The sequence below is a fragment of the Chelonus insularis genome, unplaced genomic scaffold (assembly GCF_013357705.1).
Source record: "Chelonus insularis isolate UGA/USDA-ARS -01 unplaced genomic scaffold, ASM1335770v1 contig_44_pilon, whole genome shotgun sequence".
NCBI lineage: Eukaryota > Metazoa > Arthropoda > Insecta > Hymenoptera > Braconidae > Chelonus > Chelonus insularis.
The window spans coordinates 307,957-326,654 of NW_023276585.1; the positions used below are offsets into that span (position 1 = coordinate 307,957).

An 18,698-nucleotide genomic window follows, 5' to 3' on the forward strand; every position below is an offset into this window, starting at 1 on the left:
TTTTTTTGTTAGTTTGAAAAACAATTTATTGATTTGATGATAATCTTTTAAAAAAATTATAAGTATATTTTTGAGCTTTAAATTTTTTTTTGGTAGAAAATTCATATTCATTTCACGTCGAAATTTGAATTTTTAATAACAATTAAGAATAATCATTCTCGTACTAATTTCTACTGAATACATTTTAAATCTCAACAATTTGAATGCTTAAAGCGTTTCTCTGACTAAAGTAAACTTAATTCTACTTCATAAAAAAAAATAAACATAGAATTTTTAGTAAAATAAAATGAATGAATGAATGTTTTTGACACAAAAAAATTTTTTTGGAAAAATTTTCAATTATTTTATTGAATCCAGCTGTAAATTTTTGATGAAATTGAAAACGATTGAAGTTTAAAATAAAAAAATTCATTAATAAATGAAACTAAAATTCATGAGATAATTTTCCATTTTTGTAGCAAAAAATTAAGATGTTCATGCACTTTATATTTATTGACTTATTCAATATTAGAAACACGTGCATAAAGTAGCTCCTCGAAATAGTTCTTAAAATAATACATATCGTGTTTGGCCTTGTCAGTTAGCACTGTGAGATTTCACTCGTCTGCAAAAGTATTTTAACTACTCTCAATGTTTATTTTTATTCTTCTTAAGCAAACTTTTTTTTGTATTTGCAAATGCAATATCATACTTGCTATGGCCCAATATCCTCTAACATCAAAACAATCATAAACTTTTCTACTTTTCATTTTTTAATTCATCAGTTTAATTACAAATTGACATCAATATACCTCTCATTTGCACAAATAAATTTACAAACCAAATCAATTCAAGTTTTTTACTCAACTTTCAACAATTAAACAACAGAAAATAATTTTTATGTTTAACCAACATAAAACCTGAAGAACGGAAAATATTTTTTTGAAGCATTAAAAATTTTATGAATTATTTACATGATAAATCAATTTGCAGGTTTATTTATTGATGTAAATTTTCCATGAAACATATATTTTGTTTTGGCTCCAAATAATTAAAGATCATTAATATGCTATTCGATTCAAATCAATAACAATTTATCGATCAGATGCATTACATTAAGGAGGTCAGAATAATTTGGATAGTACCAACCATTGATTACCGGATATAAATTTCCAAACTTCTCTCTATTCTAATTAATCGGCAAAACTTGGCAACACTTGGAAGTACTTCGAATCACCCGCAGAACCTATTTCTACCGCATTCTGAATCATTGGAAAATAATTTATGCTTTTTGGCAAGGAAATGTAAAATCGGCTATTGAACCATGTAGAATTTTATCGCTCTTCTTGGTAGATACTTGTATTTTATTTCTATCTATTTATTTATGTATTCAAATATTATCTAACGATCTCAGCGAATATAAAATGAAGTAAATGAATAAAAGATGATTGAAATGTATTTAATATTTGACTATTTTCTACTTTGATGAAAATGAAAAGTCATTTTATTTGATACCTCTTCATACATGATTTCTAGCTTTAGTTCCGACGAAATGTTCACAATAAACCAGAAAATAAATCACAGATAGGTATGTGGTGAACAAGCGAATAGGGTTGTTTATGGCTGCACGTTTAGTTCAGTCAGTTATGCGTGTATGTACATTGCTTGCATGGTATATATTGCGGTATTTTGAAAACTTGGAACTATTTTGTTTGTAAAAAACAACTAAAATTCATTGCCAAGAATTCCTTATTCAAGAAAATAGATAAATTTTATCGAAAGTATTAAACTTTCTCAATTTCATAGATTCTATCCAGCATTATGTTAATACGTTCTTGTAAAATTTTCTAATATTTTTATTGATTGTTCCAATAATTTATCACTTAATGACCCTGAAGTCTAGATTTGAAACAAAAACTAAAAATTATTTTCAGTTGAAAATATGTCATTGGAAAAAAATGAAGTCTCAGAAACGAAAGAAAAACAGTTGGTAATTTTTCACTTGAGGTTTTAAAAAGAAGAAATAATTAATATTTTCGAATAAAAGTATTGTCATCTATTGTTATAATTTTAAAAAATGAAGAATATGTCATAAATAAAAAATTAATTTATCTATTATTTATAAAACTAGAGCAGCATTTTTACAATTCTTTCGTACTCAATTTTGCATTATTCCTTCGAATATAATCATTTACAGAAATATCGACAGATTGTCAATAATTAAAAAATATCGATAATTTCGATGAATATTTATATTACTTTTCATCAGCACTGATGAAATTTTTGTTCATTCATTATTTAATTGCACCATTCGTGTCCATTTACAGCATTAAGATTCAAATACAACATAATGATTTGAAAAACAATTATTTACAAAAGTGAATAATATTGTAAACAATAATTAAAATTAGAATAATAGAAACATGATTTTGAAATCAATATTTTAAATTCAAAATCATTAAAATGAATCCAAATGGATTTGATGAAACAAACAGATATGATTTGATGATATTTAAAATTCATTATTCAACGGTGGTCATATGCTATATACTGGCCACAAGTGGTGCTTCAACCTCAAATATAACCGAGAACATGAGGCGGTAATAACAAAAAAAACTACTACAACACATACCTGTTTAAAACCACGATACATGACTCGAATTTCCTGTCTAGAGAATTTAGTCTGCCTGAGGAGTTCTTCTAGAGCAACTGGTCTTGTAGCTTGATGTCTTGCTCGTGAACTTTCAAATTCAAAGAGGGCCTCTTCAGGACCTGGTGAATCCGGTGGTGTTGCCATACCTCACACGTCAGGTCCAACGTCTTGACTCGTTGCGTTGCAATGCAACTTCAGACCCAAGCTAAAGATGACACTCCTTTTGTCATCTTAATTGAAACACGTCTCTCGTGTTCTCCAGGCCTGAAAACAATCATTGATCAATTACTTCTCTTTAAAAATTTTTTTTATTTTATCTTTCTCGGTAAAATATTAAGTAACATATGGTAGACTATGAATAAAAGCTTTGTCGAGATTTCGGATACATTTATAAATTCATTTTTGGTTAGTAAAATTTTTTATTACGTCAATTTCGATATTTTTATTCACATGGGAAGTAATGAAATAAATTTAGTCGACCATGACCTGCGCTGTCCGACGGTTTCTCCGATATCTCATGAGTCGATAAAGTACGACCCGGTTATCTAGACCGCGAAAGAGACAACCTAGGTTTAATTCCAATCTATATAACATACAGACAGACCTATTGCGTGCAATCTCACTTTATATATAATTGTCGTAGTCAACATCAAACAGTACAATTGCATTTCTCAGCCACTATGACGTACATCAATGTCAGAATTAACAAATCGTATTTCACACATTTTTTAAAACTAAAATTGCTCTAATTTTGCACTCTATCAATTATGTTCCTCGAGTTAATTCGTCACTAACATATCGATTTACATCCAATGACAATAGTAACATTTTAAATGGAAATATTTATGAAACTTTTTCAATTTATTATAATCAATTAAAAATATTTTAATATCAAACTTGAATACAAAAAATATTTTGTTCATAACATGAGCGAAATAATGCATTAATAGAAATCCAAAGATTGGATAATTTTTTAATGAATTAATTACTTAGAATAATCATCATTTAATTGGAAAATTTATTATAATTATTATGTCTGAACTTTTCCAGTTACCTTTTAATTAACTAAATAGATAAATTTTAAAATTAATTTTATCCTAGCGAAAATAATAGTTCTAATTAAACAAATGACAAAATTCATAGTTCAACTTCTTAATTAATTTCTGTTAACATTTATTAATTTAATAAAATTCAAAATAATTTTCATTAATACATACTCACAGTGATTCAAGATAACGTGCTTCTCGTAAAGCAAGATAATCGTTGCCACTTTACTACCTCCTTAGTCTTTTCCTTTTTGATAATTAATAGCAATTATACGTTTTTATTACCAAAACTTTTTATCCTTTATCAATTAATCTTATTTTTGCTTTTCCTTAACGTAATCAGTACACTTATTGAATGTGATCATCCACGAAATTTGCGCAATAATCACGATTTATATTTTATTCAACAATTTTATTAACGGCACTGAATCACGATATGCTTCATGAACGGCACTAAATTGTTAACGTTATCACACTGGGCCTGCTTTATTGCATTTTATTTTCAATTTCAGACCTTCAATTAGATTTTCTTTGATATCTCATCAATCACCAGCTCACTGATCGTTCAGTAATTAAGAGAAAAACTTGACAACTTTTTCGGCCTTAAAATCATATCACGTTGCAACTTTTAAAATATTACTATTCGATTGAAAATAAAATATTTAAATATTTTTTTGATATCAATCAATCAAATGTACATTAGAATTTTTTTAAATTTATGAGCATTGGACGGAAGGATTTAAATAACTTTTCCTTCAACATGATTTTTGATTTTGATTAAATATTTTTGTCAATCCGTGAATAATCTTAATACTTGCGAGAAATATTCTTCGTCAAATGTTATTCGACGTTTGGTCAATAATTAATTGAGTTGGCCTTTTACTCGAAGCAAGTAGAAGAAAAGTTGTAAATTTGATAAAATAATTTACTAATCTTTGTGGTGATAACAAAAGCAATATTTTCACAATCTGTCTTGTTTAAAAACACAGAACCCGGAAAGTTTTGTGATCGATAAATGGTGTTTTTATCAAATAAATACTCGTATTTTGGTGAAATGTATACGTGCTATGAATTCAATTCATGCAGAGAAAAATAAAAATGTAGATCAAAATGTCTATTTATTTATACTCGTTGTTTAACTTTCTTGTGAGTTAAATTCCAAATATGATTGTTTTAAATTTTGAAGTCTATTTAACGACAATTCAATTATCAAATTATTTTTAAATCTTCTTTCATAGAAAGGTCAGTTAAATGCAGGTGTTCAATACATCAAAAAATTGACATTACATTCTTCAAGCATGTGATCTTCTTCTTCTTCTTTTTTCACTTTTTCTTTCAGTAGAGTTTTTTTTTCAAGCGCTTACCTTGAAACTCTAAGTCATTAAATTTTTCGAAATAAAACTGAAAGACTCCAAGTATTTATAGCAGTATAAAAAATCCATATCTTACAGTAATTTATTGCAAATGAATAATCTATAAGGGCAATCTATTCAGTGTATTTTTTCATTTATTTTCCCTTCTCTTTGCTTTAATTACAAAATTTAGTCTTTCATTCTATTAATTACTTCTCGCTTTTATTTCTATTCCCAATGGACCAATTGAATATGTACGACGATAAAATCAACATCACCAATGCATCTTGCAACAATAATACACAAGTGATAAATAAAGAAACCTATGCAATAAAACAGATGTTTCTTTTTATTTTATATGTATCGCACATCTCTCACTCGTTCAAGGAATTTGTTTTTTTTTTGTATTTTTAGTCATCAAAAATTCTTTGTCTTTTATTTCTTTTCTCTGTTCACTCTATTTCGTGTTGACAATCCAACACTTTTTTACTTGCTTCCTACTTATAATTCTGAGAGCAAATCACTCGTTTTTTCTCTCTCTTTCTATTACAGAAATATGTATGACACACTTAAAGAAAGGGCGATGTCACTAGATAAATCAGAACTACCTTCCTGCTGTCTATCACTTTCACATCAGAAAGAATCAAAGAAAATATTCTACATGTAGGATTCTCAATAGACCTTTTATATCTTTGCACTCTTCACATCCCTATTTTTTCACTCTCTAAAACGAGAGCAATATCATCTTCCCAATTTACATTTGAGATTTATGGCAATGAATATTGCAGAAGTATAGAATGTATCTAGTTTATTAGTTTCAAATCAAAAATATGATGATGATGATACGATATAAATCCACGATAATTAACTGATGATTATTTCAATGATGAATTTATTTATTATCTCACGTATTAAATGATTTATTATTTATTGTTTATTATTAATAGTTTATCTGAATGAACAAAAAAGGATCGATTAAAAGGAAAAACGCGCACGAGCGAATCAGTAGAAAGGGGTACACGAGTTAATGTAACCCGGCCTTGGGGAAAAAATTGTATCTTCTTCAAACTCCTCCGTGGCGTCAGACGGCCGGCGCTACACTGCTCTTGTTGAGAACCTGTCCCCGGGTTATCGGGGGTGGAAAGCTCGTCTCTAGCGTCGCTTCTGCCTCGCTTTCTCTTCTCGCTTATTCCCTTTCTCCATGCGCCGCAGCTTTTGCTATATAATACTATACATATACAGTATACACTGTTCTCTCTCACTCCCTCCTTCTCTTACCGTCAATCACACACGTCTTATGCTTGCATCCTCACCCTCTTTCCCTCTTTTTCTTATACACACGTTTGGAAAATTATGCTCTTAAACACTTTGAGCCTTGTTTCACTTTGATACGGATTTTTTTTTACTCATGAAATAAATTTCTGTTCGACACTTTGATGTTTTTTTTTTTTTTTTAGTTTAATTTGTGTATATATTTAATTTTTTATTGCTGGTGATATTAAATAGGAAAAAATATTTTTTTCAATTTTTCTGTTCTATTACAATTTAATAAAATGTTTAATAAAAAATAGTTTCAACGTATTTGCATTAATTAGTGAAAAAAATAGTTTTGTGAAAGACAGAAAATTTTTTATTCCATCTAAGTAAATGTTAGCGTTTTGCGAATTTTTATCAGTCTCTAGACTTCAGTTTTTTCCTAGCTTACAGTATGAGTACATTTTTCTATAAAAAGACCTTGTATGTTCGATGAACCGTAATTACTCCTGATGGTGACATTTTTTTCTTTCAAGACTTTAGTCAGGTAACTGGCCTTCAACATTACAGTTTCATATTTAAATAAAATAAATTAAAAAAAGCTCAATTAATTTATCTATTATTTTAGATTTATGAGTATCTTTATAAACGTCAGTATGATAATTTTTTTCTAAATATTTTGCATGAAAGCGCAATAAAATATTTAAATAAAGAAGTTATTGATTTAATAAACAATGTTTTTTTCGTTTCTATTCAGAAAAATAATTGCAGATTTTCTAAGAAAAATTCCAATACTTAATGAACAACTTGAAAGATGTAAATTGAAATAATTAATTTAAAAAAAAATATGTAATTGTTTTTTTTTTTTTTTAGTACATCATTATTTTTCTCGACTACTTTTTTGAGCGTGTTCGTGTGGTTGTAAAGCCTCTTTTAAGCAAAATGAATGAGTACATGCTTCAAGAATTTACTCCAAAAAGAAATGTCAGAAAACTCGTGGCAAAAGATTATCATTTTAACTTTTATCACGTACTTCAGCGACTCTTTTCCAATAGAATAATGCGAACTACGATGTACATGTTATGTTGGTAAAAAAGGATACGAGATATTTTATAGTAAATAAATTTATAATCATTTCATATTTTATTAAATTATGCTGATGCTATAAATGTAATAAATCTTGCGCAAAAATGGAAGAAATGAAAATTTCTATAAAAAAATGACAATTCATTTATCAAGTTGATGATAAATGAATAGCATAAGAGAAAAAAAAACACAAAATAATACAATATAGAATTCAATTATAGTTTAAACTCGTTTATAGCATTTAAAGAGGAAGAATCAATAATAACAGTTTAAAATTCTGTGAATAAAAACGTTCAACTTTTTTCGAAGGAGTAAACAAAGAAACTGGAGTAATGAAGAAAATTAAAAGTAATTTTTAAAAACTCCGATAGACAACATATTGAGCTCAAATTGATGTTAAATTTCAACTTTCATCTATCGAGGAATGTGAGACTTACCACCACATGTACTGCAACAGACGAGATGTAACATATGACACCACTCAATTCATCGTCTTCCGAGAAATTTAAGAGTCAACACTGGCAAACAAAATAGCTCCAAACGATGGAAACACAAAAGGCAGCACAATACGCCGTCTTATCTAATGCAACTAGTGTTTACACTTTTAACATTCAAGGTTGTTCTAAAATTCTCTAAAAAATACAGTGAAGATATTATGAATACGCGCACATCGTACGATTATTATCTTAAATTACATGCAAAGCACTTAATGATTTATTATATTATATCGTTAAATATTCAGTATATAATTTAAAAACACTCGCAATTTTCATAAAAAAACACTCCAAAAATTATTAGTTGAAAAAACCTTTAGTTTCTAGTAACTCATAAAAATGAACCCTTTTCATATTATTTTACTAAATTTAAGATTAAAAAATTACATAAATACACTTATTATACTTTTTCACTCACAATTTACTTAAAAAGGCAAGATAAAATACTTGAAATTCATAAAAAATACTTGAAAAATAGGGAGACGCCGGGAAACTGAGTGCAAGCGCACACGATGTTTAAGAAGCTTATCCCCACCATGTTGTCTTTTTTCATGCGTGATTAAGATGCGCAATGGCCGTAATGTTCGAAAACTTTTTACAATTAATTCAAAATAAAAGTCGCGAGAATAAAAAGAAAAATTATTACGTAAATGTTACGATTAAAAATAACACTCTATTTTAAATAAATCTATCATATGATATATTATATACATGTATAAAATGATAACTAACTCTTAGCGCTGACATATTTTGTCGATAGGTCACCATCAGTTGAAACATGCTTTGACATAATGTAAAGCTAAACAATCTTCAACGGTATTTGCAGGCTATCACGTGTTTTTATTTTGATTCACAGAACCACAATTAAATTTTAAGACATATAGCAAAAAGAATACTTAAATTATGCAAAAAATGGATTTATCATTATTACGGCAAAAATTCAGAGGCTCAATATTAGGAGCGTTAATTGGAGATTGTCTGGGAAGTCCTTATGAAAATGAAGATATGTTGACAACCGGTGAAAAAATTGTTCTTCAAAAAGCTTTTGATAAATTGGAGGGTCCTGAATTCAAAGGTAATACTAAGCCAAGAAAATTTAACTTCTATCGATTGATAAATCTAAATATACTAATGTATTTTAGCACCAGTAAAACAATTTACTGATGATTCTGCCATGACAATGAATGTTGCTCAATCTTTGGTTGAACATCAAGATCTTAACCTAGTAGATATGGCAAAAAAATTTGTAAAAAGCTATTATAGAGAACCTCATCGTGGTTATGGTCCTGGAGTAGTAACTGTCTTTAAAAAACTGAGAGGAAATAAATTTTCTGATCTTATTAAACCTGCTAGCGAACAATTTGATGGCACAGGTTCCATGGGAAACGGTGGAGCAATGAGAGTTTCACCAATAGCATTATTTTGTTATAATAATTATGATCGTTTAATAGATATGACAAAAAAAGCTACTCAACTAACTCATACTCATAAAGAAGGAGTTAATGGAGCTATTTTACAGGTGATGATAGCTCAACTAACATTAAAATAATACAGAATGTTTACATTATTTTTTCCCCTTCATTATTAATTTGTAGTAAGCAAATTATTTATTACAGGCTATAGCAGTCCATCAAAGTCTCGCATTGAATCCAAATCAACCGTTAGATCCTATTATTTACATTGATGATTTAATTAAAAAAATGGAGGCGTTTGAAGAAGATGATGAACAGTAGTAAGTTACGGAAAATCTTAACTAATATACAAAACAATTTAATAATAAAATGGTTTACTAACAAAGTCTTTTTAGTTTAGACCTAGATGAGACAGAAGTAAAACCATATAGATTTAAATTATTGTACATAAAAAAAACCATTGATCGATGCTCAATGAATAACAATGTCCAAGATGAAGAAGTTATTCAAAATTTAGGCAACAACGTCACCGCGCTAGATTCAGTTCCAACAGCTATTTTCTGTTTTCTTCGAGCTCAATATCCTGTTAATGGTATTAAAACTGATAACCCTATGAGAAGAGCCATACAGTATGCTGTAAGTTGGTGTTCATAAGGAGTAGATTTTATCCAATAAGAACTTAATACTCCAAAAGAAATAAATTTAATGAGTACTATAAAAGTTGTTTTTTTTTCAATAGATTACTTTAGGTGGTGATACTGATACTATTGCTAGTATGACTGGAGCCATAGCTGGAGCTTTTTATGGAGATGAAAAAATCAGTAAATCATTATTAGCACATTGTGAGTCATCTATGGAATTTTGTGACATAGCAGATAGACTATTCGATGTAACTGTAACGAATAAAAATTAATTTTTTTATAAACATTTATGATACTGCAGACTACATCATTATTCGAAATACTAAACGCATGCGTATCAATGAATGAAGTAATTCCAAAAAACGAATGAAGATTTTAAGTATAGAAATATTGAAGAGAGTTATGTATTTTAAACAATTGTAAATTGAGTGAGTAATTTATTATTAATTTCACATATAAATATCTGGAGTATTTTGATAGTTGTATCACTTGTGATAACCTCCAAGTAAACAGATGGTTCAATACACGTACAACATAATATAGCATAAAGTAGACTATACATCAATCAGCTGATTCAATGGATAAATCAAATTCATGAATTTCAGTCTGTGTCCTGGTTATCAATCAATTTGATAAACAATAGTTCTGGTTTCTGTGAAAAATTTTTAAAAAGTGAGAAAAAATCTCAATTGTGATGGCTGAAAATAATGAAGTTCTTGAAGGATTTTTGTGTCCTATTTGTATGACAGACTTAAAGACACCTAATCAATTAACCAAACATTTCGAGGAAGTTCATAATGATGATCCTGAAATTTTGAAATCCTTAAAAGGTAATGTATTCAATCGAATAGTAAGGAAAGACTTTATTAGAAACTTTTTAAAATAAAAAATAATATCAAATTCCAGATCTTTTCGGCAAGGCTAAAAATAAAATTTTTAAACAAGATGAAATAACAAATGACAATTTATCAGAGCACCAGGTGTCAGTGAGAGGAAGGCGTAATAGCCCAGAAATTAATTGGGGGCCACAAGAAATCGGAGCTATTAAAACACATACTGTATATTTTAGAGATAGAAGAAATGCAAGACTGGAAAGATATTCTATGGAAACGAACAAGTTATTGATAAGATTGGATAAATTATTAGATAATTTACCATCAGATCCTATTGATCGAAAAGGTATAAATCATTCAAAGTAAAGTAATTTATAATACTTGAGTATTTTTATTAGAAAAAAGTTTTATTCTTATTATAATAATTTTTTTCAGTCCATGAACGATCAATCGTTCCTTGGATTGATGATAAAGATGTCAAATTATGTCCAAACTGTGCAAGAAGTTTCCATTTAGCTAGAAGAAAACATCACTGTCGTCTATGTGGCGCAGTTATGTGCCATGATTGTACTTGTTTTTTATCTCTAGTTGAAGCTCGTAAGTTAAATTATTCTCCAACTTTATCACAATATGATAATGAATGTAGGGCATCAACTAATTCAACTTAAGTTTCCATTTAGTTTAGAATGACTTAATTTTGATTTAATCTAATAATTATCATTACGTAACTTTTCTATTACGTGTATCATAGCTAAACGAAGCATCGTTAAGCATTGTAACAGGTGAAAAAATCATCTTACATCTCTTCATATACAATTCTTACGTACACTAACGTAGTACCAATCTTAAAAATATGCTTGCTATTATTACTTAATAAACTTAAAAAACTTCTAAGAATGTGATAACAATTCAAAAACATGATATTAATTATTTAGGGAAGATGACGAGTCCAATATCAGTTCAAGATGATTCAGCAGTATCTCCGACAGTTTCCGACTCTCCTTTAACAGGTAGGATTGTCCGAGCTGGAATAGGCCTAACAAAACTCGCACGATCACCTTCTAGTGGAAGTCTAAACAGTGTTTTATCATTAATGAATGATCCAGCGAGTGGTGAACAACACATCCGACTCTGTATTCATTGTAAGAACCTCTTGGATGCAAGAGAACGATTGAAAGCGAGACAATTCTCCAAACCAATCATCACTAAATTCTACGAAACTATGAGAACGTACATGGAGGAAGCTGAAAGATTCATGACAATGTATATCAAAATGTGGGAGTCATTGAGTGAAGGGGAAACAACGTATGATTTAAGAGACGCACAAATATTGAGGATAAAAATAGCTAAAGTTGGAGAAAATGTCGATAATATTAGTAAAAGAATTTTAGCTATTGGAACTGCCGATATTGATAATCCTCCTCAAGGCCAAACGCTGAAGCTTCATCAAATGATAAGAGCATCAGCTATGATATTTCTGAAGGAAAAATTATTAACTATTCCTTCGTTGCCTACGGAAGAAGAGTATATAGCTTTACAAGAACGACGCCAGAGAAAAATTGAGGAACGAATTGCTTACGAACGGCAGTTGGAAATTGAAGAAACTTTACGAGAAAGGCGTAAAGAACAAAGAAATGAGAATAAAAATTCTCAAGGATCGTCTGTGACGACTAATAATGAGGTACAATTCATAATTTTTAATTGAATCATCGATAAAAATGAATTCTTAGTTAATCAATTTTGTTTTTTTTTATTAATAGCCAATAATGGAAAAATCTCAAGGTTGGGGTCCTTCCAACACAGTGGCGATTCTTCCATCAGCATCGATGGATCCAATAATTGAACAAATGAGTAATTTACGATCTTATATTAAGCAAGCTAGAGCTGAATGCAAGTATGATGAAGTTGTTACGTTAGAAAGCAATTTACGAGAACTTCAAAGCGCCTATTTTGCAATGAAGCAAAATAATGACGGATAATTTGAGAAAAAATCAACGGCAATTAAAAATCAATTTTTACCGTTTTTTAATCTATTAAAAAAATAAATATGACTTTAAAAAAAATATTATGAATGCACTAAAGATTTTTTATGCAATTTATAAACGAAGCATTTGATAATTAAAATTTGCAACAATTTAAGTATCCATGGCAATTTAATTTTAATACTAGTTTTTTAGTTTTATTATTCTGATTTTTAGATTCTTAAATAAATAAAAATGAAGTGCATAAATCCATTAAAATACAAAATGGAAATATTTATTTCATAAACTCTGAACAATTCATATCGTAAATAATGGTATTATTTAAAATATATTAGGTATTTATTTATTTATAAATGTTTATTTACATTGTAATTTTTATTATTGTCAAAATGTATCACGTTTCTTTTTCCAATATACATAAAATCAATATAGAAACTTAATAATTAGATATCATTTGAAGACTTTATTATTAAAAACTTTTGTTGGTTGTTCTGTTCAATCAAATACATCCAGCTAATGATTAGTTATAATCATAAATCTATAAAAATACTTGTAATCAATATAATTAACGCTTAGAAAACTCTAAAACAGTTAGAGGTAATTCTTGGGAATCGATCGGTGCTGGACAAACGATAGATTTAAAAGTATCAGAATTGTTACTATTTATCCGTCTGTTAATCGGAGTGTGTTCTTGCTGTGATTGATTGTTATTTAAATCATCAGATACAGAACTGCCTATTAGACGAGAACTTTCTTGACTGTAATTAGAACTCTTGGATTCAGTACAACTCGATTCAATATCAATATCGGAATTTTCATCCCTCACTTTTTTTATACAAAGAGGAAGTTCAAATGACTGTAATTCTTCAGGTAATTGGAATGGTACTCCATTGGATAAGTTTTGAGGTATTATTGGAATGCTTTCTGATTCTTTTGCAGCTGCCATGTTAAGTTTTAGAGCCTCTAAATTAGGTAAAAACGAACCTGATTGTTCTACACCATATTGAATTTCTTTTATATTATCAGAACTGAACTTAATTAAATTTTCACTTTTTTCAGTGCCATTGTTAATCTTTTCTTCCTCAGATTTATTTGAATCATTGAATTCATTACTGAATTTTATCAAATCCGATACTGATTGATTTCCAAGGTTTAATTCATTTTGTGCTTTATCTTGTCCTGCTGATTCGGAGTAATTTACTTTAAATTCTCTGATATCATCAGTCCTTGAAACGGCATTAAGCTTTGAAAAGTCGGGTAATTCTCTTGAAGGATATGCAATATTTTGTTCATGTCCCGCTTCGACAGTTGATTGTCGACAATATTCAGTATTTGAATTCTCTGGAGAATCTTCTAAGCTTAAATGATCAATAAAATCTTCAGGAATTTCAACTGGTGCAGCTGGGCCGAGTTGTGGTCGTTCTGGAGGAAGTGTTTTCAATATTTCAACTGCTAAATAGTCAGCAGTTCTGAATAATTGAGCTTTGATTGAAAGATTAATGACTGAATTAACAGTAGGTCTTTTTCGACCCCATGTACCCCATTCGTCTAAAAAAATTTCTGCTGGGCAACGATGTTGCTTTGCTGCTGCACATTCAATCATCCTAAAAATAAAAAATGATTTAAGCATTATGATGATCATTACTTGCATTAATCAAGTGTTAATTAACGCATTTGCTTACCCTACGTGTTCACTATTGAACATAGGAGATGAATCTGATTCAGACTTAGGAATGATTCCCATTAAAATTTTCCAGGAGTATGGACTTAGCGTCTTGGCCAGCGCATAAAGTTCTGCTGGACGTAATTTTCTGATCTCTGTTTCACGGTCTACCATTTTTTATCACTTAAAATCACTTGCTTCAGTATAAAAATATCAAAATAGTTGATTCTGTCACATGCTCATGTCTTTCTATTGACACCATTGCTGTTTTTACATGCGTCATAGCATTTGAAAGTACTGCCCTCTAGTTTTGTGTAGAGTAACAAAATTGGTTACCAACAGAGAATAATAGTCTTTTATGATAAAATAGAACCCACATTGAGCTTTAAAAATGGCTGATAGATGACAGTAAAATGTAGCAGAGGCGGTCGAAGTTTAATTAATGGAAAATTCTGCTCTTCATGGAATCGTATTTAATTACTCATAATTTTTTGTTCTCTTTTTGTTCTTCCTAAACCAACGAGCGCTTATAGGCCATACAGTTAATCGTGCAACAAGTGGACTCCTTGTTTGTCATTACAGTGAGAGAGTGCATATTTTTGATATAATATTCGATCTTTTTAATTTAATTCATTAGCGTAAAAATTATCTATAAGAACTGATGAAAAAAATAATATTCTAATATGAATATTAATCTGTACGTGCAAAGATCATTTCATACAATGGTATAATTTACATTTTATACAATAAAAAATCAAATTAATTATTTTTTTACAGAATTATCATCCACTTGTTATCAACGATCCATTTTTCCTTAGGAAATGAAGACAAGATAACTCAAATAAACGAAGGATATCCTCTTGATACTGAAGATCTTCCTGCAGAATCATCATCTGAAATCCTAGAATGTCCATCTTCAAATGTTTTCCGTATCAAATATAAGTGTCCTGGACCTTCAAACACCTGGACAGATTGTATTAGAGCTCAATGTTGTCCAGGTTATAATCTAATTAATCGAAAATGCTATCCTCAAAGTTTAGATCCATGCAGTTTGAGTATATGTGAACAAAGATGTTCTGTTATTCTTCACAAGGTCATTTGCACTTGCTGGGATGGTTATAGATTTAGTACAGATAATCAACGACTTGGAAAGAAGCCTCTATGTATTGACATTGATGAGTGTTCAGAAAATACTCATGATTGTGAACAGATCTGTATCAATAAACCTGGGGGATTCTCTTGCAATTGTAGGAATGGATTTTCTTTAAGGAAAGATAATACAACTTGTGAAAATAATCATTTAAATGAACCAAAAATTAGCAATAATACAAGTACAGTCGTAAATAATTCTCAGTGTTTATCAAGCTGCACCACAGTTCAACGTCTTCAAAAAAAAGTCTCTAAGCTACATGAAAAATTAACTGCCTTAGAAACTGCAGTTTCATTATCAATAAATATTTTGAATCAACGTGATAATTTAGGTCTTTACAAATCTAATGGATATCGTGAAAATGTTGCACAGAATATTCACTCTAGTTCATCAGCAGCTTATAACGAATATTCTCATAGCAAATCATATTCAGTATTTGATAGTTTTGTTCAAATCGGATCTGATTATTGTAAATGTCAACGTGGGCCAATTGTATGTATTTTTTTCATTAATCTTTTACAAATTTTATGTCACAATAATCATCAATTCTAACGATTTTTTTGGTAAAGGGACCACCAGGCCCACCAGGCATGACTGGACCAAAAGGTGCAACTGGAGAAAGAGGATCTCGAGGGCCTAAAGGAGCTGATGGAAATATCGATTTTTTGCTATTAATACTAGCAGACATTCGATACGATATTACCATACTTCAAGAAAAAGTTTTTCCTGGGCAAATGTAATTATTTGAAATTATTTGCTGATTAATTAATGCAAGTAATCATTTCAGTTATTTGAACTTTCTTTTTTATAGACCTCCAAAGTTTGACTTGGATGAGGTATTAAAAAAGCAGCGGCTATTGGATGAGTCTAAAAAAGTAAAAAAAGAGGGCAAAAAAATAGAAGATTTTAAAGGATCAAAAACTCTCCACTTCTCCGATTACGCATCGCCTGAAGAAGGTTTTATTGAGTCTTCGGGTGATGAATGGGATCACTATGAAGAGTAAAAGATTCAGCAATATGAGAATATCTTTCATTCGTTAAATATAAGTATCATACATGTTTTTATTATTGAATTTTATTCCTATGTAATATAGAAACTGTTTGATAGGATCATTCAAGATATTTTAGTCTACTAATGGTGTTCAAAGTAGCTCATTATAATACTGGTTATTAAATTAATTTAGAATCCGTAATATGATTAGTAACTACATAACGCTGGTATATTATTCTGAGGATTTACTCCAAGGATCAAATTGGGCAGTCCTGTAAAGCTGCGCCTGCGTTTGCAACAGTTGCGAGTTTGTACCAATTGCGCATTGGCCGTGAAGAATCTCACTCACTGAGAAGAGATTCGATGTTTCAGCTTTTAACCACGCCCAGATCTTGCTCCCCTTAGATCAGAGCATTTATCCTTGCATTGAAATAAAAAAAAATATATGTGCATTGAAAAACCGGTTGAATGTTAGAATATTTTATGCAAGTTATTATATGGATTTCTTTATCCTTAATCCGTTTAATGTGATATTGTTCAAGATATTTATTAATGTGAAGGCACGTGGAATAAAGCAAATAATTTGCAAAAGAATCATAGAAAAGAAATTGAATAATTTTAACAATAGTTAAATAAAAATGATTTTAAAAATATTCTTTATTTTTTATTGTTTGCTGATGCATACAACTTTCAGAAACATTTTAGCTCTCGAGTACTTTCATGATTAAAAAATAATTCTGTACATTTACTCTTGAAATAAATGCATGAAATAAAAAAAAAAAAAAGAATATTGAAATTTTAACAAATAACTGGTAATTGGAAAAAATTAATTAAATTCATTAAAAAAAACAAAAGTATTTTTATTTTGTAAAATGTAAAACGATATAAACGAGAAATGATTTAAAATTCTAGTGGAAAATATGTAGAGATGAATAGATTTCCAAGGATGTGTTTGAAGGTTTGTGGATAAAATATGGTTAAAAGAGAAGAGGTTTGGTGAGCTTTAGGTTTGACCGTTTCATCGGACTTTATATGCTCACACCAATTTTTTTATTTTTTACTATATCCATCACTCTTTTTTACAGCTTGAGTTATCAAAGCTTTCGTATGCGAGTGAGTGAGAAAGAAAGTTAAAAAATGAGTTAGCACATTATTTTTACTGCCCCCGCTGGATTCAGCTGACCAGTCCAGCTTCATATTCAGCTTCAACCCTAGCTGGAGCGTCGTTCGAAGCTTTGCAATATGCCGCATCAGCGGACGTGAAAATGAATATATACAAAAAAAAGAGCACACATCCAACGTTTATAGATCCAAACGTATGTGTATATATATTTTCAACGCGCTACGCTTTGACGACAATCGTTTTAGGATAGATATGCTCTCTCCAATGTCGGTACCAGGAGGCCATTTTCAATTCAATCTGTTGAAAGCACGTCAAAAAGTCATACTATATTTCATTCAGCTTCCTACTATGTAGAATTTATATTCTATCTTTTTCCTATTAATAAAATCATTCACCATGCAAATAATCAGACTTAAAACTTGACTAAATTTTCACAGGAAAATCAGAGCATTGAATCAGCTCCCACGGGTTCAATGAAGCCACATTGTCATCATACACTTAATCGGATACAGTCAAAAACAGATCACCGGCATTCAATTGAATAAAGGTAAAGAGCATGGATCTCAATCAAAGTAGTTTTTTGTACTTTCAAGTATCTTACACCAAAATTCCCACCTACTTCTCAAACAAATACTTACGATAGAATTTGGGGGAGATGAAAGATAAGAGAAGTGTAGTGAAATGCACATGTTAGTATATTTTCATCTGTTGCAATTTTTTAATCCACCCTCGCTTTGTTTGGCTTCTGACAGTGGCTCTTTAGATCTCTATAACTAGTATCTGATCCGATCTAATCTGTGGCATAACATTGCAGGACTACTATAGATCTTGTTGGCAAACATCGTAATTCGAGATACTTGAAAAACGATGGTTCAATTGCTCGAATCTTGGAACTTTTCTCGCTTGATATAATACGACCTTTTCTTCTCTAAGAATGTGTATATAATATAATGCACGCACAAATAATATATTGGAATATACCTGTTGCCTCAGGACACTCTGATAAGGTATATTACAACTGATAAAAAATATTACTTGT

The 18,698-nt window shown here is 29.7% G+C and overlaps 4 protein-coding genes across 5 annotated transcripts; 3 read left to right on the plus strand and 1 right to left on the minus strand.

Moving 5' to 3' along the window:
* Positions 1–7,857: 7,857 nt before the first annotated feature.
* Positions 7,858–10,207, plus strand: LOC118069822 (ADP-ribose glycohydrolase ARH3-like). Of its 2 annotated transcripts, XM_035088155.1 has the most exons (6): positions 7,858–7,986; positions 8,721–8,939; positions 9,007–9,383; positions 9,481–9,596; positions 9,672–9,912; positions 10,016–10,207. In XM_035088155.1, exons 2-6 carry the CDS (start codon positions 8,768–8,770, stop codon positions 10,187–10,189), a joined length of 1,080 nt encoding a protein of 359 aa, XP_034944046.1. In that variant the 5' UTR covers positions 7,858–7,986; positions 8,721–8,767; the 3' UTR covers positions 10,190–10,207. The 2 variants fall into 2 exon arrangements, with proteins under 2 accessions (XP_034944046.1, XP_034944045.1); XM_035088154.1 differs by lacking the exon at positions 7,858–7,986 and having other exon boundaries at positions 8,641–8,939.
* Positions 10,208–10,482: 275 nt separating this feature from the next.
* Rbsn-5 (Rabenosyn-5) lies at positions 10,483–12,997 on the plus strand. Its single transcript, XM_035088151.1, has 5 exons — positions 10,483–10,747; positions 10,824–11,096; positions 11,186–11,347; positions 11,686–12,431; positions 12,511–12,997. The coding sequence occupies exons 1-5, from the start codon at positions 10,612–10,614 to the stop codon at positions 12,727–12,729; spliced, it is 1,536 nt and encodes a 511-aa protein (XP_034944042.1). The 5' UTR covers positions 10,483–10,611; the 3' UTR covers positions 12,730–12,997.
* A 114-nt stretch (positions 12,998–13,111) lies between these two features.
* Positions 13,112–14,659, minus strand: tub (interleukin 1 receptor associated kinase 4 tube). Its single transcript, XM_035088152.1, has 2 exons — positions 14,415–14,659; positions 13,112–14,336 (listed from the first exon to the last, which is right to left on the minus strand). Exons 1-2 carry the CDS (start codon positions 14,567–14,569, stop codon positions 13,298–13,300), a joined length of 1,194 nt encoding a protein of 397 aa, XP_034944043.1. The 5' UTR covers positions 14,570–14,659; the 3' UTR covers positions 13,112–13,297.
* A 419-nt stretch (positions 14,660–15,078) lies between these two features.
* LOC118069863 (collagen and calcium-binding EGF domain-containing protein 1-like) lies at positions 15,079–17,090 on the plus strand. The gene is made up of 4 exons (XM_035088206.1): positions 15,079–15,092; positions 15,173–16,037; positions 16,115–16,281; positions 16,357–17,090. Exons 1-4 carry the CDS (start codon positions 15,079–15,081, stop codon positions 16,547–16,549), a joined length of 1,239 nt encoding a protein of 412 aa, XP_034944097.1. The 3' UTR covers positions 16,550–17,090.
* The last annotated feature ends 1,608 nt before the right edge of the window (positions 17,091–18,698 follow it).